Source organism: Neophocaena asiaeorientalis, unplaced genomic scaffold (assembly GCF_003031525.2).
Source record: "Neophocaena asiaeorientalis asiaeorientalis breed wild unplaced genomic scaffold, Neophocaena_asiaeorientalis_V1.1 scaffold251, whole genome shotgun sequence".
In the NCBI taxonomy this organism is placed as follows: domain Eukaryota; kingdom Metazoa; phylum Chordata; class Mammalia; order Artiodactyla; family Phocoenidae; genus Neophocaena; species Neophocaena asiaeorientalis.
This window is the reverse complement of record NW_020173377.1, coordinates 1238986-1259236: the sequence shown is the minus strand read 5'-3', so window position 1 is coordinate 1259236 and position 20251 is coordinate 1238986. Positions and strand designations below refer to the sequence as shown.

The window sequence follows — 20251 nt, the reverse complement described above, 5'->3', positions numbered from 1 at the left end:
GATTTTCCCATCTCATTCCAGTATTCAGTTTGCCTTGTTCTGCTGCAGCCATCCTTAAAAGACTGACCATTTAAAAGGATTTTTGACAATGAATTGTAAATCCTTTCTTGGTCACCAATGTGCATGACTGCTAAGTAGAATACAAAGTCCTTAATCAATTCATTGTGCCCACTCTGTAATGCTTTTCTATTTAATTACATTAAACTGCATTTTCTGTTAGTATCCCAGTCACATATTTTTAAAAAAAGAAAAGAAAAGATGAATGTGGTTTGCTTGTGTGTGTTGTCTCTGGTTCTGGTAGCCATAGCAAATTTGGCTATTCTTGAATATTCTTGTCTGACGTGTCTCCAATGAGAAACCTGCAGACCACTTCTCGGGTCCCTCCTTCGTGATCTTTCTAAGCCTGGTGAGGTCCATTCAAGCTGTGTTTCTTCTTAAGCAAGCAGTCTGACCTCTTTTTTCAGGGAGTCCAAGATAGTGTTGCTCAAGACAGGCTCATTGGGATGCTGTTTTTGTTTTCACTTTTTTTTTTTTTTGCTTTTTAAGGCAGAGTAGCATAAGATAACTTTTCCATTGTTGCTCCTACCTTTTGTGATGGCAAGTTCTCAAATGCACTATCGCTGAACTCAGCAGTTGCACTCGCCAAAGCACATCTGAATCATGGCTTTCAGTACTTTCAGTGTAACTGATGTTGATCTAACAAATCTCATAATCGCCTGCTCTATTCCATGGCCCATTTTGGTTAATGGGGTGCCAGAGGTTTTTAGAAATCAGACCTTGAACATGGGGACTTTGAGAGTTAGAATTCCCTCATTGACATTCTCTTTTGTTCTATTTGATGTGTGATATTATAGCACTGTGCCCTTGACTAAAAAGCCCAGGGACACATTAACAAAACCAATTCAAACAGCTAAAAACATTGAAAAACAGCAGCTGCAGCATTTTAGCTCCCTGTTGGGGAATAACATCACAGAGCTCTGATGGGTGAGGAGGGTGGCCCCCTTCCAGAAAGCCCCTGCTCCATTATTAAACCTTTTGCTGCCCAGTCTTCTGGGCTGTGGGAGTGCAGGGCAAGCATTCTCTACAGTAAGCAGTCTTTGGTCCACAGTGGGGACTTTGCAGCTTAAGAGAGTGATTTCTTATGGGTTTACAGGTTTGCATAGGGCCTAAGTCTTAGCCTTGTTGCTGTCTGAGACCAGCTTTGCTTACAAGCATTGAAGCTCATTTGAACACATGTGACTGGGATAATAAATGCCAAAGTACAGTTTAATGAAGACAAGTGTCATGTCTTTCAATTCTTAGTAATTTCTTCAACCACAGCCCATGAAGGCTGCGTTCAGATGGGCTTTTGTAATTGAAAGCAAAGCCTCCTAACGTTCTTGAATTCCCACCTACTTATCCCTAAAAGCTCTGTCTGGTGGTATGGTTAAAAGACAGTTTGGTAGCATTGGATCTCCTCATGTTTAAGATGGTGGTGTCTGTTCAAAAGTAGTTTTTATCTCTGAACTCTCATTTTAAGAAAATGAAACTGATAATCCTATTTTATGTACAAAGGTGATTATTATTTAAAATTTGTTTTATTGGTTTGTGTAATTGTAAGTTTCTTAGTCAGCTTAGATATGATCGATGAGGCAAGCTGAATCAATCTCAGAACTTGCAGTAATTTTATAGCTTCAAAAGACTAAACTTTATAAATAAATACCTTTCAAACAATTCTTCAGGGAAAATCAAAGAGTAAAATTCTTAGAACCGGGAGTCTTGCACTGTTTCCAGAACCCCTCTACAAAAAGTATAATATAAAAATGAGGTTTTGCACCAATTCCTCAACCCCTCCCTTTGTGCAAGAAGCTGTGTCCAAAGGTGATTGCATTTCGTGGGGAGCCTTGTGTTTTGTTCATTGTGATCATTTCAAATCCCAGAAAAATCAAGTTGTTTTCCTTGCTTAAAAAAATGTCATATGGCTTTAAAGTTCTTTTGATAGGTGAGTCTTTGACATTCTGAAATTATCTTCTTCCTTTCACTCTTTTTGCCAAAAATACTTGTTTTTGAAATTCTTCCCTAGCCAGCAGGAAGTATTTTGTGTTGTGAAGATGCACTTTGAAAATAAAGGAATAAAAACCTCTGTTCACAGAAATTCTCTACCTCATTTAAAATGTTCCCTGTTAACTGAAGGTCTTTGTGAGGACATTTGTGTGCTTGGGGACAATGATGACAATTGGCCTTTTCTCATGTCAACAGAGCCTGATTCTCCAGCCATTCCTCCTAAGATCTGCGTGCAGGCTACTGAGTGACCTGGGCTTAGGTTGGCTGGTGGCCGGGGTGGGGCTGGGGAGTTAGGTTTTATCTTTATTTTATCATGTTTTGAGATCTAAAGATGAAACATCATTCATTGTGATGACTCTTAGCTGTTCCCCATCTCAAGCTCAAGCATGATCCATTCTTACCAGCAGTGGTGGGGCTAAAAGGGAGGAGGAATGGACATAGAAGTCTTGAAAAAGTCTTGCCGCCTCCCCCATGCTGGAGAACCATGCTTTGTGATCAGGGCTGTGCGCCTCATTTTCCTCCATTCCAGTTTCCCCTCATGTGTACCCTGTGATAGGCATATGAGTGTGGGCATAGTGGAATGATGGGGTTTATACTCTTCAGTAGAATCGCAGTAGGCAGAACGGGTCTCTGAACACCTTGCAATAATCATGACCTTGGGAAGGCTGTTACTGGAACTCCTCTTTATTATTATTTAACTGAAAACATGCAGCGTATTTATCACAGGGAAAATAACTACAAATAATAATGTACTAAGTACTAATTCATCCAGAAATGTATTTCATATTTGTAACTTTATATTTTGTTCATTATTGCAACAAAATAATTGCACTAATTGCCGTTATATCATGCAGTACTAAGGGTGCTTTATTCATTAGTAGTGCATGGGGGGGAGTTGTTATTACTTACTTCATGTTGCATGTTAATGATGCATGTCTGAAATTTGTTGTGTCCTTCAAGGCATGATGGGTGGCTATCCGCCAGGCCTTCCACCTTTGCAGGGCCCAGTTGATGGCCTTGTTAGCATGGGCAGCATGCAGCCACTTCACCCCGGGGGGCCTCCACCCCACCATCTTCCGCCAGGTGTGCCCGGCCTCCCGGGCATACCACCACCGGGTAAGAACTTCATCCTCATTCACTCATTAATCTCATCTTCATATTCTCTTTTTCCTCCTTCAGCCATTTGTTCCAGGAGGTACCTGCTGCCCATGTGGGCAGGCCTTCCCTCACTGAGAATCCCAGGGATGTCAGCAGTAGGACCTGTCCTGTGTATTGAGCAGGTGGCTCAGCACCTGTGCCCTTGAGCACCTGGCTGCCTAGCAGCAGCACAGGACACATGACAGAAACTAGACTCAGCAGATCAAGGGGCAGGAGGCATACTCTAAAATCACTCAAACAATTTGACACGTGCTCAGAAAGCCAAACACAGCCTAGGAGGTCATGCTCTGCTCTCTTTATCAGTGAATGAAGTTTCCCAAATTGCCAGTTGATATAAAAAGCACTTTTTGCTCCTGAGTACATTTCTTCTTCTGGTTCAATTCTTATCTCAAAGGGTCTTCTGTGTAGAATCCCTGCTCCATCTTTTGCTTTTCAAGCAGCCCCTCCCCTCTAAGGGAATTACAGAGTCGCTAATGTAGAACTCTTTAGAAATTCTTCAGTCAGTCCTTCTAGGAACAGAAAGGAGGGAGAGAACGAATTTGTCCTGAATGAGTTTTCTATTTCTGAGTCCCCGAAGAAGGATGACATAACATTTAAAGAACAGCATAGCCCACCTTGCTACCTGGAGACACTGGTTTGTCTGTCAACAGAAGTTCAGAAGTTATATAGAAACATATAAGTGGAGCCCAGAAATAGGTACAGTTTTCCTTTACAATTAATTAGCAAATTTGAAAGATTATTATGAAAGGAAAATCACAAGTTCCCATATTAATTGCCATCATATGCAAAAAAACTGACCCTCAGGTATCTATTTGGAGGGAATGTGACCTTAAGATGACTTGGAATAGTATTTGATCCATTATCCAAAATATTAGCTAAAGGCCTGGCCCAGATGACAAAATGTAGAAACCCTTAGATTTGCTTACAACAGCATTGGATCTACCGATCCCGTGGCTATAAAGAGTTCCAAACAAAGCTTCAGAGGGTGTGCCCAGCAGTATGTAGGGTGAGCTAACCTGGTGGCTTGGCCTAGAGCCTTCAGTAACACGCTTTGTGATGTGAGTGTTGCTTAGAGAATGGCCATAACTCCACAGAAGTATTTGATCTAGACACACCCAGAGGAGGAAATGTTCGTGGGCGTGGGTGCTTCATTATGGAAGTGGTGGACCATGTGTGAGTTGCTCTTGGAGCAGGTGTCAGTCATAAAATGGGTGTGTTCCTGTGGCAGGTGGAGTTGTCCTTAATTCTGTGCCCTCTCCCCTTGGCAAGAGTATCTAACTGAGCAGTGAGACTAAGCTGGACTTAACTCCCAGGTGCATGTGCTACTCAGCAGGAGTCACACCGAAGGCCAGTACCCTCTAGGTAGCTGGTCTTCTGGCGGGTATTGGGGGGTAGATGTCTCCCTTTGCCCCTTTTTCAGATTCTAAATGCATTTGAAGAAAGCACAACACACCTGATGATAAGGAGACAGGGAAGAACCCCTCTTAGTATCTACACACGCACGTCTGATCAGGCTTTGAGAAGAGGGAGATTCAGTGAGCTCCTCTGGTGACTCAGCCTGCATTCTCACCAGCTGCCCCCTGGCATGGCATTTGTAAACAGAGGGCACATAGGGGGTTGGTTGCTGATTTTTTTGTGCTGCCCTGCAGAGATTGATACAGGCAGCTCAGGGAGGCCCACTGTGTTGTGAAATCTAAGGTGGGTGAGTGTCCTAGGGGGACAGGGGTTAATAATATGTTGCTGGAGCAGCAACTTACCCACTGCAACCTCTTCACTCACTCACAAATAATCACTAAGATCCTATTCTTGTAATTCAGGTACCCTTCTGGGTTCTTGGAATATAAAAATCCCTGCTTTGTAAACAGAAAGCTTGTTTTCACTTAGTGTGTTCTCTCTTACAAACGTCTAATACTTCTTGGAAGTGGTATTTAGCAATTCTGAACCTTAGAATAGTGGGTTGGTTCTGCCTGGTTAAAATCAACATTTTGAATCCAGAGAAACTATAGAATATGAAGTTAGCTCCTGTTGATCCTTCTGTGCAGCCAGCTGGACTTGTTTAAGGTTTAAGCAGTAGCTCACCAGGGTTTTGATTGTAGTTTGTTAGTTTTTAATGAACTGGGTCCCTTACCTATTGCTCTGTTTTATGAGACTAGGAAATGGACGGTCCTGAGATTAAAATAGCCCCAGACGCTAAATTTAAGACATCATGTTATTATCAACCAGGACCTATGAGACAGAACTTGCTTGTGTGACAGAAATTGCTTGTGACGAGTCACCAAGGGAAGTTTATACAAAGTCCAAATATAGTAGGACCATGGAATCTTTCTCTTTCCCTTTGTCATTTTGCATTTGAAGTGATAGCACCAAGGCTGCTCTGTTTCCAGATGATTCCTTTTCAAAGTGCTGGTCTGTCAAATGGCAGTGTCCCCTCTCTGCCAACATTAGTGACTCCCGTTAGAACCAGAGGTGCTGGTGGCCTGTGAGAGGACAGCAAGAATGTGCCTCCAGCCTCCACAAAGGTCACTTAATGTGCACTTGCACAAACCTCTTCCCTTATGTCCCTGCTGTCCTAACACATTGCATACAGCTGAGCCTGGTTGCAATGCCATTACTGCTGAAATTAAACACGGACTTCAGTTGCAGGAAACTGTTGTCAGAAGAAAAATACCTTGAAAATATAGTTGTATTCTGACTGTAGCTTACCTAGGGAAATACTAGAATTTTATGCAGGGTTCAAATTATTTCTAAGCCATGAATAATTAATGTACATCAGACAAATTGTCCTAGCTTTGTATTTAAAGTACCTAAAAAACAAAAGAACATGCATTTTCTATATGAATGCTACATCCTGTTTTGGGTGCTTAGGGTTCCTATCCACAAAGACTCAGGGCAGAGATCATAGGCTTGCATTATAAATGGCCTTTCTTATCAGACAGTAGTTTTCAGTCTTCTCAACCCAGAGCCTCTAATTGTGCCTGTAATTCTGAATTATAGGTGTGATGAACCAAGGAGTGGCCCCTATGGTAGGGACTCCAGCACCAGGTGGAAGTCCATATGGACAGCAGGTGAGCCTCCAAGTTGGATCTTCTAGGACTCAACAGAATTCAAGTTACCCTCTTTCTCAGAGCATGCACTATTTTTTTTCCCTCACCATGTGTCTGTGCTCTTTCAGGTAGGTGTTTTGGGGCCTCCAGGGCAGCAGGCACCACCTCCATATCCTGGCCCACATCCACCCGGCCCCCCTGTCATACAGCAGCCAACAACACCCATGTTTGTGGCTCCCCCACCGAAGACTCAACGGCTTCTCCACTCAGAGGCCTACCTAAAATATATTGAAGGACTCAGTGCTGAGTCCAACAGCATTAGCAAGTGGGACCAGACCCTAGCAGGTAAGGAGAGTCCTCAAGAAGCCTTTTCGAAATCCATGCTTTATCAAAGTCCTCTCGCTGCTATGGACCTTATTATATCAGGATAAATATCCATGATTCTTATACAGGCATACCTTGTTTTATTGCACTTTGCTTTGTTACTCTTCTCAGATACTGCATTTTTTACAAATTGAAGGTTTGTGGCAATGTGTCAAGCAAGTCTTTTGACACCGTTTTTACAGTAGTATGTGCTCACTTCGTTTTTCTGTGTCACATTTTGGTAATTTTCACAATATTTCCAACTTTTTCATTATTATATTTGTTTTGGTGATCTGTGATCAACAATCTTTGATATTACCATTATAAAAAGATTACGACTTGCTGAGGGTTCAGATGATGGTTAATATTTTTTTAGCAGTGTAGTCTTTTTTAATTAAGGTATGTACATTGTTGTTTTAGACATGATGCTATATTGCATACTTAATAGACTACAGTATAGTGTAAACGTAACCAAAAAATTCATGCAACTCACTTTATTGTGGTGATTTGGAACCAAACCTGAGGTATGCCTTTATAAGCAAAATAAATTGTATACTTATTAGAAGGGTTTGGAGCTTCTTTGTATATTGACGTTACATACTGAAAATGGTTTTTTGCTGAGTTTCAAAGCTTAGTTTTGTCAGAAATATTTATGCCATCTTCTTAAGTATATTCTGAATTTTTTCAGTTATTTTTCAGGCATTTGGGGATAGCACAGATGGATTTGGGTAAATTAAAAATTATTTCAGGGCTTCCCTGGTGGCGCAGTGGTTGAGAGTCCACCTGCCATTACAGGGGACACGGGTTCATGCCCCGATCTGGGAAGATCCCACATGCCGCGGAGCGGCTGGGCCCATGAGCCATGACCGCTGGGACTGCGCGTCCGGAGCCTGTGCTCCGCAACGGGAGAGGCCACAGCAGTGTGAGGCCCGCGTACTGCCAAAAAAAAAAAATTATTTCACCTCAATTTTTTAAAAAAAAATAATATTGGAAGACATGTTTCTATTAACCTATCAAGTTTTTTCATTTAGTTCAGCAGGCTCAGCATATTTTCAGTACTTACTAAAATAACTTGCCTAGTTTCTGGAAAGAACTTTGGAAGTTTCTGTTCATTTTTCATTTCTAAGCCAAATTTGATCATTTGATTGCTTTAAGAGTAGTAGGTGGTTTTCCCTTTCTTCATATTTACCTTTTTAGGAATTTTTTGTTAATATTGGAGTAACTATAAAATATTAATGATCAGATCTTTTAGGTGTTTGTACAACTTTTATATTCCCATTCTAGTAATTATGTTATCTTGTGCAGCTGTTTTGTGAAGTAATTGTTAGAAATTAGATAATTTCTAGGACTTCACTGGTGGCACAGTAGTTAAGAATCCGCCTGCCAATGCAGGAGACACAGGTTCGAGCGCTGATCTGGGAAGATCCCACATGCTGCGGAGCAGCTAAGCCCATGCACCACAACTACTGAGCCTGTGCTCCAGAGCCCGTGAGCCACAACTACTGAGCCCGCGAGCCACAACTACTGAAGCCTATATGCCTAGAGCCCATGCTCCACAACAAGAGAAGCCACCACAATGAGAAGCGCGCGCACCGCAACAAAGAGTAGCCCCCACTCACCGCAACTAGAGAAAGTCCGCACACAGCAACAAAGACCCAAGGCAGCCAAAAATAAATTAATTAATTAATTAATTTAAAAAAAAAGACATTAGATAATTTATAAACTGCAAAGTGTAAAACGAGACATCCTTGGCTAGGTAGTCTCATACCTAAGTAAAATAGTTTTCTAAAAACCAAGATGCCTAATAAAACAATGTAAGAAATTTGCTTGGAAGTATTCTGCAGAGTTAAAATTCATAATATTCAATAAATAATAAATGTTTCATGTTTTAATCTGTCAGACCTTAGGACTGATATTTGTATTTCTCTGTCTGCACTTTAATTTTCAGCCCGAAGACGCGATGTCCATTTGTCAAAAGAACAGGAGAGCCGACTCCCCTCTCACTGGCTGAAAAGTAAAGGGGCCCACACCACCATGGCAGACGCCCTCTGGCGCCTTCGGGATCTGATGCTCCGAGACACCCTTAATATTCGCCAAGCATACAATCTAGAAAACCTTTAATCACATCAATTACGATTCTTTTATAGAAGCATAAAGAGTTTTGTGGAACAGTAGCCATTTTAGTTACTGGGGGTGGGGGGAGGAACAAAGGATGATCATTTTTATTGCATTTTATTGTACACCACAAGGCCATTTTTATATAAGGACACTTTTAATAAGCTATTTCAATTTGTTTTTGTTATATTAAGTTGACTTTATCAAATACACAAAGATTTTTTTTTGCATATGTTTCCTTCGTTTAAAACCAGTTTCATAATTGGTTGTATTTAGACTTGGAGTTTTATCTTTTTACTTGTTGCCATAGAGCTGAAACCATCAAAGGTTTTTTGTCTTGGCTTGGGGTTTCTGTTTCTTGTTTTTTTTGGTTGGTTTCTTGTTTTTGTTTTTTTTTAAATAACAAACAAAATGAAAAAAAACACACACAAGAGTTTACAGATTAGTTTAAGTTGTCAATGAAATGTGAAGTTGGCCCTAGTTTACATCTTAGAGAGGGGAGTGTACTTGTGTCTGTTTCACGTGCCTAAATATCTTATGCCACTATTGCAAGAACTGTTTCTTCCAGGTAGAGTGAAAGGTTGTTAGTTGGATTGTAGATGTTTGGCAGACATGGCACATTTGCTCTAGTAACTCAGAAATCTGAAGTCAGCACTGTGCACTCTTCTGCAGCTAATGCAGCTCCCGGACGCCTGGAGGGAGAAAGCACTTTTTCTTGTGCTGAGTTAGACATCTATGGTGTCAGTTATTTTTGCAGAACATGTGCACAACCCTGAATTATATTTAGTCTTGGCAGGTAAGTTTAAGGGTACTTTTGATCTTTTTGTAATGAATTCACAATTTATGCCTATACATGTTAGGTGATTTAAAACTTTAAATCTCTACATTGCAAATTATTGAAGTTCATCTTGAAGAAAGTATTGAGGTGTGCTGGAGGTGATTTATTTTTAAACATAACACCTAACCTAACTTAGGGAAGGGAGTGCATTAACCAGATATGGGCTGTGTCAGAAGCATAATTGTAAAAGGCTGGATTGCCTGCATATGCAAGTATGTTTTAGTATTCTTTATTTCCTCATCAGATCTGGCTTTTTTTTTTCTTTTTCTCCTAAGTTTCAGGGTTGTAATTCTCAACCAGAAATTTAAGACTTTATAAAATAATTTTAAAATTCAGCTTGTGCTTTTGAATTTCAGGAGAAGGAAATCATAATTTAAGAAAATGCTCACTAAAAAGACCATTACAGATCCCAAACACTTAGGTTTGATGACCCTGTCTCTCTTATATGACTCTGGAAAAAAACATTTGGAGGCAGTATATAATGCTCAGACAAGTGGAAAGCATCAAACATGGTACAGTATTTCACTCAGCGTTTTTGAAACTTGCTTTATTGTAACAAGGTGGTTGCCATTGTGGTAGAGCTTCCACTGCTGTTTGTAAATTGAGAGTGACTCTCAGAGGATACTTTTTTCTTTTAATCTGGTATGAGTCAATACCTGGATATTTAATTACCATTCTTACTAAATCATGGGGACAGAAGAGTTTAGAATGGAAAAAAGTCTCTTGTATCTAGATACTTTAATTACAGGAGGTCCTTATAACTTAATTGCCTATAAGTCAACCACTGGATCTCAATTTGCATCAAGTATTTTAAACAGTTCTGAATTTTAAAAAATGTTTTGCAGTACTATGTCAGTACCTTATTGTTAAACTGAATCAGATAAAGAAATCTTCAGTTCTTGGTTATTTGGGCCATTGAATCATCATGGACTGTATAATACAATCAGATTATTTTATTTCTAGACATCCTTGAATTACACCAAAGAACCTGAAATTTAATTTTGGTTAAGTTATTTATTTATTTCATGCACCCGTCTTATTTCCCTTTTTAAGGTCTGGAAGAGACTTCTTTGGGAAGACTCTAAAAACTCTTCACTGTGGTCTATGTGGGGCATTAGAAGCCAGAGCACTCCTCCTCCAGGCTCCTTCTCAGTGTCTGGAGGTGCTGTAGGAACCATAGATCCAGCTAGGGGCTTCCCTAAGGCAGTGCAGAGCCGGGCCAGGGGGCCATTAGGCAGGCCCTAATTACCTTTAAAAAAAAAAAAAAGCTCTATGTATTTATTTTAGAATCATGTCTTTCTGTATATTAACTTGGAGAATGTCAATTAATATTTTAGGATATAAGATTTGAGGTCAGCCATCTTCCAAAAAAAAAAAAAAAAAAAAAAAAAAAAAAAAGCCCTGACTTTAAAAGGTACATGTGAACTATACATCTTTTTTTCCCATGAGTTTTAGGAACTGTAGTGATATGGCTTAGAAAGTATAATGGCCTAAATGTTTTCAAAATGTAAGTTCATGTGGAAAAGAATTTTGTTTATGTGCAGAAAAAGACCTATAGGTTTAAAATAGTATGCCAGCCAACTGATTTAAAAGGCCTTGAATTACTTAGTTTTTGAACCCACCCTTTTCTTCCTATGAGGAAGAATTAAGAGGGGACTCTTCTTTGTGTAAAATCTCCAAATTGGTGTTGTTGATTTTTGAACTTAAACATTTTCAGACTTGATTAAAACTTGGTTTATTCTAATTTCTGTATCAAAAGAGGTTTAAGTGATAACTAGTCTTATAATATGTATGTATCATATCTTTGTTCATCTAAAGCTTTTTAATCCAAATAAAAATGGAGTTTGCAAAGTGATTTGGATTAACCAGGTTTGGTTGTTTTGTTAAAGCTGTGTCAGATGTTAGTTTCAAGTAGGTTTAATTTCTGCAGGCCTTGATTTTATGTTGACAGGGATATGGCTGCCAATTTAAAGGAAGAGAGCTCCTTGGGTAGAGGCAAAAGTCAGTGTCCAGACACTGATCCAAGGCTTAGGCTGCATTAACACAGAAGCTGAATGTAGTCACACTGCAGCCTGACATGCCCATGCCAAGCCTCTCAGACTGGCAGTCAAGGATTCCTAACATGTCTTCAGCATGGGCAGAAATGCAGGTTGAAGTTAAAATTGCAGAGGGAGTTGTTACTGATGATGGAAGGTAAGGCAAGCATGTCCTGTATCATAAATCAGTGTAATCCATTTCAAATAGCTGTGTGTGGCCAGAAGAGAGAAGTGGCCCGGGTATGTTTTTATCATGCTTATAATCTCTTAAAACATGACAACACTTTTAATAGAAGGTGTTGGTAAAATCAACCAACTGTTTTCCTCTAATATCACTTTGCAAATCCCTGTGGTTCTGTTCTCCTAAGAGTTTAGGGCTGTACTTCCATGTCTGCTCATAAACATATTTTGAATGATCGTTGATGTATAGTTAAACATTCCAGCTGAACACTCTGAGCAATAGTGCTAAGTATTACTCTGTTCCTTTTGCATTTGGAAGTGTGCAAGGTCAGCTGAATGAAAGTTCATACCTGAACAAATTAATAGACTATTTCTATCCCCCAGATAGATGTGGAATGCACGTCTTGTGGATTATACACAAAAATGTGTCAAGAAATTCCAAATTTAATACACGTGTGTGAAAACTAAGAACTGATGCTGCTTTACTAGCAGAGAGGTTGTTTTGGAAAACACCATGGTCCAAGTGTATATTTTTTTTTAAGAGAAGTAACTCAGTGTGAGAGATCCAAACTTCTAAAAGAGATTAATTTGATTGAGTTATAACTTCAGAGATGTAGGCAAGATTTCCAAAAGAGGACTACTAGATGAACAAAGATAGCCCTTCCTTATTGAGTATTTACTCTGTGCTTAGGTATTGGGTTGGCCAAAAAGTTCCTTGAGTTTTTAAGTAAAAATAAAAGACATTTTTCATTTTCACCAAAACTTTATTGAACAACATATTCACATTCTGCCATTTTTCAGGCAACTTCATAATTCCATCTTCCCAAAACTTTTTATCTTTTTGAGCAAAGAACTGTTCCAGGTGCCTTTTACAGTCTTCCAGAGAATTGGCATTTTTTCCATGAAGAGAATTTTGTAAAGACCGAAATAAATGGAAATACGCAGGTGCAATATCTGGTGAATACGACGGATGAATTAGAATTTCCCAGCCAAGCTGTAACAGTTTTTTGCCTGGTCATTGAAACATGCAGTCTTGCGTCATCCTAATGGAAGATTATGCGTTTTCTGTTGACTAATTCCGGATGCTTTTCGTCGAGTGCTGCTTTCAGTTGGTGTAACTGGGAGCAGTACTTGGTGGAATTAATCGTTTTGTTTTCTGGAAGGAGCTCATAATAGAGGACTCCCTCCCAATCCCACCGTGTATACAACATCACCTTCTTTGGATGAAGACCGGCCTTTGGTTGGTTGGTGGTGGTTCATTTAGCTTGCCCCACGATCTCTTCTGTTCCACATTATAGTACAGTATCCACTTTTCATCGCCTGTCACAATTTGTTTCAAAAATAGAATGTTCTCGCTACGTTTAAGTAGAGAATTGCATGTGGAAATACAGTCAAGAAGGCTTTTTCCACTTAAATTATGGAACCCAAACATCAAAGCAGTTAACCAAGCGGTGATTTTCAATGCTTAATTTGGATATTTTTGAGTATGTCGGCTCTCTCACGCATGGTATAACGTTGATTGTTCTCAGTGTCTTGATTTGATCACTATCAACTTCAGTAGGTCTACCTGACCGTGGAGCATTGTCCAGCGGGAAATCTCCAGCACAAAACTTCACTAACCGCTTTTGACATGTTCGATCAGTCACAGCACCTTCTCCATACACTGCACAAATCTTTTTATGTGTTTCAGTTGCGTTTTTACCTTCCTTGAAATAATAAAGCACAGGGACTTCCCTGGTGGCGCAGTGGTTGGGAATCCACCTGCCAATGCAGGGGACACGGGTTCTATTCCTGCTCCGGGAAGATCCCACATGCCTCGGGGCAACTAAGCCCGTGCACCACAACTACTGAGCCTGTGCTCTAGAGCCCATGAGCCACAACTAACTGAAGCCCATGCGCCTAGAGCCCGTGCTCTGCAACAAGAGAAGCCACTGCAAGGAGAAGCCCTCACATTGCAACGAAGAGTAGCCCCCACTGTCCACAGCTAGAGAGCGCCCACGCGCAGCAACAAAGACCCAACGCAGCCAAAAATAAATAAAATTTATATTTAAAAAAATAAAGCATAATACGCGGAAAATGTTGCTTCCATCTTCAGTATTAAAATGGCTGCACAAAAATTCACCAATTTTGATTTTTTTTTTTAATGCACGCTGATATGAGACCTGTCACAATACAGTCTAGCAAAATTGTTTCGAATGAAGTTAAAGACAGCTAAGCGCTACTAGAGCCATCTTACGGGAAAAACCGAATGAACTTTTTGGTCAACCCAGTACTTTCCCTGTCCATTCAGATGATAAAATTAAGCTCCAAAGCCCATGTTCTTTGTCTAACACCCCAGTGGAGGTAGACTTCTAGCAATAAATGCTAATTAGATTTTTGTCATTCTGAAGTATTGTGGTTTTTGAAATGCAAGTTATTAAATTGTTTGCCTTGTAGTTCACAGTAGGGGGCACTGCAGTTCTGTAAGCAGCATATGAGAGCATTGCTGTTTAAATTATTTAAGTTCCCTTAAATAATCCTAGTGTCTGATAAGTGGGATAGAGTTATATTCCTTAGTAGAACTGTTAAAAAAGTGAGGCAAAGTTAAAAAGCTTGCACCTTGGTTAACAAAAATTAGTTCTGTAGCATCCAAATTAATATGCTTTGAAAGTATCTTCAATTTTAATTGCTTTGCTAGTCTACTTGCCTTGAAGTCAGACATTGTTGTGTTGTCTTCAAAGCTTCATTGTCTTAAATAAATTGGCACTCCAATACATATATTTTAGAAAGATGAAGAAAACTCTAGGGAAGTTTAGCACAAACTTCAGACTAGAGATTCTCCCTGGGATGGAGGCAGCAGGATAGGCCAGGGAAGGAAACCACAGCAGACAACAGAAGTTAGCTGATGGTTTTATTAGCATTTACAACTATTCTTTGTAAAAGGTATGTATGTTACATATGCTCTTTACATAGGTACAAAATATTAAACTTCTAAAACAGGTTGGAGGAACAAATGGGAGTTAAGGCCACAATTTAAATTCATTATGCAGCAGTCTAGTCACTAAAAGTAACTATGAGGTTTAGGGTCACCAGGAATGCCTGAGGTAACAAAAGCGCACATGAGAACTACCTTCCTCTCCCTGGTGCTGTTGGTCATCACTGGTCTTCATACTCAAGCCACCTCTGAGCAGTGACTCATTAGTGCTTTAATGAGATCTGAGTAGTCAGTGGCTCCTTAATTATACTGGATTGGTTCTAACATAAATGGACTGACTTAAATTAGAAAAAAAAAAAATCCCTTAGAACAATTTGTGGCAGATATCATTAACTTGAGGATACCCTGTGGCCTTAAGCATCTGCTTCTTTATTCATGAGCAATAGTTAGAAACTATTTTGAAACTTAGTCTTCTTTAATATGTATATATTTTCTTGTTTGAAAAGATGTTGGATATGGTTATCCAAACATGGAAAGATGCCTTTGCTTTTTCTACCAACTGATCCAAACTTATTCTGGGTCAGATTGGAAAATCTCTCCCTATAGACTGAGCCTCTGATTTAGCTCAAGTCTGTGGTTGCTTTATGCTGTGAAGATTCACTTTCTTTGGGAACGAGCAGTGTCTTTATCTTTAGCAGCTGGATGAAAGCAACATCTTCATCTCAGAGGGGAGTGAAACGTGTTGCTCCCCAGTCCTCATGGAGGTCCAGCCCTTGTATGTTAGTGGAGCCAAGCAAGGAAAGGGGTTTTCTGTGTTCACAAGAGCACTTAACATGAATAACGTATGGTCACATTCTAACAAAATGTTTACAAATTATTATTGCATAATAATCCTCGTTTAAATGATCCTACAGTAGATAACTTTTATTCATAGTAAGTCTGAATTCTGCAAAAAACCAAATAAGGTTATCCCTTGTTGCCTAAAACAAAGGACTTCACAAACAATTCAGGCTACACTGAAAAGCATCCTGATTGATCCTTGAATTGTTTAGAAATATTTCATGGACTAGATTCAATGGGTAGGTGTGTTTTAGTAGGAAATAATTTTCCCACAAGTGCTGTCCATCAGTGACTTGGGAAGTATTCAAGCCGAGACAGGAAAACTATAAAAGTTCTTTGTAAAGGCAGTTCTATGTAAGAACAAGAGACCCGAAAAGTACATCTTTAAAGGAGTTGAAACCAGTAGTAAAGTTTCATATTCACTTTATTGACTGCTGAAGTTCAGTCTCTGATGCATCTTCCAGCCTTCTCTGATACTGCCTTTCTGAGGCTTTTCTACGGTAGACATCGTCTGTATCAAACAAAGATTTTATTTAGATTTTCAAGAGACTAAGGAATTAAAAATACATATATCTGAGTAATTTAACCAATAGTCTATATCTGTCACCTGAATATCAACATTAAGGCTTAACTCAATGCCAGAATAAACTTAAAACAAGATTTGATTTAAATGAGCACTATGTTAAAGGAGCTCTCAATATCAATAGCAGGGTCAGAGTCAGTGTCTTCAAAGATAGTGTCATGTCCCAGCACAGCCCTTAGCAATTTCACTTCTCTCTGAAATCATCCTTCTTAACTGGCCCTGCAGAGGCACTTCTGGCCCTATAGCTCTCTGCTGCTCCCTCTGCCACACCCAGGAACTGAGGGCTGGGAGATGAGGGCAGTCTCCTTGTTCTCAGCTGCTGCTTTTCCAGACTACTACTGATTCTCCACCTTCTTCCTCTGGGTCCTATGCCATTTGCCACCATCTTCTCTGCACTGGCACCTGCTGTCCATCACTCCCCTTCAGTCTATGAAAATGCTGGCATCTAGCTCAGGTTCCTTGACCCTGTCCTGTGCCATCTTCCCAGGCAACACCACCCCCAACAGAGATGAAGCACCAGCCCCCTTCATCTTCCTTACTTCTCAACTTCTACGATCTGCTTGCAGTGTTCCTCTGAAGCAATAAGTTCATTCTGCTCTGACGACAACCTCTACTACCTTTCTGTCCTTGGACCTTCACCAACTTCCTCAGGCCCTTGTCCTCTCTTCCTGCCCAGATCAGCTGAAATTCCCTCTCATCAATATCAACTTCTTGATATACCTTCAAAACCCAAACTACAGATTAATCCAACTTACTTCTCCATGGCTCATTCTGCTTGCTTTGCACTGTGGGCCTAACTGTTGCATCTAACTGGGTCCACTGTGATGCCTGGCAGTCCTGTTTCTTCAGCCATGGCCCTGACCCTACTTTACCCACCCCGAAATGGCCGTGAACTTTCTTCGCAGAGAAAAGTCATCAGTAAAGAACTCTTCCAGCTGACTTCCAAGGGCTACTCCTTGCCCTGCTCTGGTCCCATCCTCTCCCACCTTCTCAAGGGCCAAGGTATCTCCAGCCTCCCTCCACCCTCTCTTTCCTGATCAGTATTTGCATATTTCAAGTCTCTCCTGGTAGGGGAGAGGGGGCTTACCTCCCATTCACTTAGTTGAACTTCCTGAACCTCCTGTCTTATGTGATAACAAGCCCTTCATGTTTCCCTTCTTGCCTCTCTGGTCACTCTCGGTCACCCTTAAAATGTTGGGGTTTAAACTCTGACTTTCATCACAATCAGCTTGTGAATGACCCACAACCCTAGATCTGAGGCCCAGATCTGCCTTCTGAGCTTCAGTTCTGTATAACCATCTCCCCCCTCAGCACGTCCAAAATGGAGCCCAGGACTGTCCTGCCTGTGTTCCCCCTGCCCCAGCTGCCCTACCTGAAGCCGCCACTCCTCATTTCCTGAGTCCAGTCAATCACCAAGCCCTTGTCAGTACTACCTCTGGGGTGTCTCTCAACTCCGCCCACTTCTTGGCATCTCACCCTAGTCCAGGCCACCATCTCAAATCTGGACAACCACACAGCCTAAGTGTTCCTGTCAATCCGCCCTCCACAAGAAAGCATTCTCCACATATGTTCACCAGCTGCGGCTTAAAACTCTTCAGCCCTTTGAGATACACTGTTGGTTTTTCAGTCCCTTTGTGGCCCTGCCCAGGCACCTTTCTAACCACGTCATCCCTTACTCTGCTCACCTGCTTCAGTCCCTGAAACACAGCAGCATACTTTCACACCAAGGCCCCAAGGTTTGCTCTTACCACTGGCAGAAGACACTTTCAAGTCCATAAACGTTTCCCTCATCTGGCTGACACCTACTCAATCTTCGGACCCTACCTGACATGGTAACTCCTCCAGGAAGCCTTCCTTGCACCACCTAGTCCAATTCAGGTGCCCCACCCAGGACTCCCATGCTCCCCCAACTTTCCCCCCACAGCAGTGATCACACTTAATAGTAACTGTATGATCTGTCTCTCCCATTAGTGCTCTTCTGGTGTGGGGGCCCTCCACCTTATATCCTCTCATCAGTGCTCATTAAATATGAAGGAATGGGTGAACACAGTAGGATTAAATATCTTTAGAAAGCACTTTTTTTAAAAAAATGAGGGTTGGTGATTCACAAGTGATTGTGTTTCTGGAGAGGGAGAAAGCAGAAAGGGCCTAGGGGTTAGGGAAGTCTTCCTGGAAGAGGAACTAGCCTTTCCAGGCTAGTGCTCAGCAAAGCAATGCCAGACACACTTTTTGTAGTGCTGGGCATTGGTACCAATGACTCTGGCCAGTAAAGACAGTAGTATTTAGCTAAGCCGGGCCAACCAAGTTCCCTCTAGGGTTTGGACTGGCCAGTTAGGAACTTCCATGAATCCTCAAGATCCCACCCGCCTCTAGATGCTGTGAGAAGTCTATTCCTTAGGCCCGAAAAGTGTCACCGGCATGGCCGAAGGGCAGGCTTGAAAGGAGGGCGTCCTGAGTGGAGTCACGTGCCCTCCTCTCAAAGTGCAGGGAAGGTCTCAAGATCGGATACCAATGTGCCTTTGTCGCCCCGCTTACAGGAGAGCCCAGGCGGATCTCCACCGCCCAACGAAGGGAACCGCACTCGCCCTTCTGACCAGGGTAAAAGCACCTCAGCGCTGAGCGGAATGAGAGGTCTACAAGCTGAGAACAGCCCCCAGGAAAACGGCTCCCTCGCCGCCTCCCGCCTGCCTGAAATGAAACAGAGGCTGCTGCACCCACTTACAGAAGGTCTCCTGGCCCACGCGCACTTTAATCATGATCCACTCCATCGTTCCTCCCAGGACAAAAAAGAAGGGCAGGAACCTGTAGACGCCGAGTCGCTGCTTCCCGGGCACCCGCTGCAGAACCCGCCTCACCTGGGCCCTGGAAAACATGCCGGACCGCTGTCGTTGAGAAGGGTACGGCGGAACGAAGAGCGACGGGAGCTGTCCCAGTTCCTGGACTGGAGCTCCCGGATGAAGCCGAAGCCGTCCTGCCCGTCCTTGCTGAGTCCGGCGGCCAGGTGGCCGTGCGATCCCGGCCCTGGGCCACCTCCAAGGAGGTGAGGAGCGGAACGGGTAAGGAGCCCCACTGAGCTCGGGACCCAGAATGTGGAGCGGCTCCACCAATCTGAGTGCGGTGGGCTGCGTGGGTCCGCCAATCAGAATGCGGCGGAGTGCGCGTGCTCTGTGAGGCCTAAACCAGCTGGCGCAGACTCCTCTGCTCCAGAGGCAGGGCGGGCCAAGGGGCGGGGCCTCCCACGTGGCGTCGGTCCGGCCCCGCCTCCCGGCCTCCCCTGTGCAAGCTGGTATTCGGAGTTGGCGGCCGCGCCCCCTACTCTGCCACCGCCATCTTTTTTCTTAAAGTCCTAGTAGAAGTGATGACCCTCTATGATGGACTACTAAACGGGTAGTGCACCATGCTCTAAAATGCAATTACACAACGCCTTTCATTTATTTCGAGATCGAGACTGATGCCTAGGCTTCTAAAAATAAGGTGCACTGTTGAAAGCTAACTATCATTATCACAAGAAAAGTCTAAGTAAGCATCTGAGACAAACAACCATAAAATTAAGAAAAGCTATCCTGTATGGGGCGCTTTCCGTTATTCCCGGCCTATTAGACAATCTAAGAAAGTCAAATGAAAACTTAGAACCAATAAGAGAGTTTGGTAACGTGGACACAAAATGTACAAAAAAAAGAGAGATCAAGCAGCGCCTCTGAAAAGGGTAGTAGGGTCCGCCGCTGAGCTGCCAGGTCCAAGCTACAGCTTGGATAACCTGGATAACCTGCCTTCTCCCGGAGCCAACCCCACCCAACCATGCACACACAACTGGCTTGGTGCTCACTCTGGCTTCTCTTGGTGGCTCTGCGGGCTGGACACCACAGAGCACCCATCTCCCGCCCACACGAGGCTTACATATGGCTAAGCCCCCAGCGCACACTTAGCTTACTGGGGCCCTGGGAGTGGGGAGGGCAGCCGCCCACCCATGGGCCCACCTATGGCCTCCATCCTGTGCCAGCACTTGGCCCAGGGGCTGGCACACTGTAGGTCCTCAGCCAAGGTGCAGTGAATATTGGAATGTACACCCTTAGACCCGGCGAGGACACCGCGGGGAGCATCCCACGGAAACAGTGTCTAGCTAGCCAGCTCTCCACC

General features: G+C 42.3%; 2 protein-coding genes across 10 annotated transcripts in view; one reads left to right on the top strand and one right to left on the bottom strand.

Moving 5' to 3' along the window:
* Positions 1-10560, top strand: part of PBRM1 (polybromo 1) — a 95944-nt gene extending 85384 nt beyond the window's left edge. For 5 of the 9 annotated variants that reach the window (XM_024746363.1, XM_024746358.1, XM_024746355.1 and 2 more), the window contains 4 exons: positions 3004-3159; positions 6196-6266; positions 6374-6590; positions 8557-10560. In XM_024746363.1, the coding sequence (XP_024602131.1) occupies positions 3004-3159; positions 6196-6266; positions 6374-6590; positions 8557-8729 (617 nt within the window). In that variant the 3' untranslated portion in view covers positions 8730-10560. The remainder of the gene's footprint in view (positions 1-3003; positions 3160-6195; positions 6267-6373; positions 6591-8556) is intronic. The other 4 variants (XM_024746361.1, XM_024746360.1, XM_024746362.1 and 1 more) reach the window with 3 other exon arrangements.
* A 5377-nt stretch (positions 10561-15937) lies between these two features.
* On the bottom strand, positions 15938-19210 carry UQCC5 (ubiquinol-cytochrome c reductase complex assembly factor 5). Its single transcript, XM_024746519.1, has 2 exons — positions 18837-19210; positions 15938-16042 (listed from the first exon to the last, which is right to left on the bottom strand). Exons 1-2 carry the CDS (start codon positions 18985-18987, stop codon positions 15951-15953), a joined length of 243 nt encoding a protein of 80 aa, XP_024602287.1. The 5' UTR covers positions 18988-19210; the 3' UTR covers positions 15938-15950.
* Positions 19211-20251: the final 1041 nt, after the last annotated feature.

Coding starts and splice junctions, on each gene's coding strand:
- UQCC5 (XM_024746519.1), bottom strand. CDS start 18,987: ATGTTTTCCAGGGCCCAGGTGAGGCGGGTTCTGCAGCGGGTGCCCGGG. Junction 16,043..18,836: donor CGTGGGCCAGGAGACCTTCT/GTAAGTGGGTGC, acceptor TGTTTGATACAG/ACGATGTCTACCGTAGAAAA.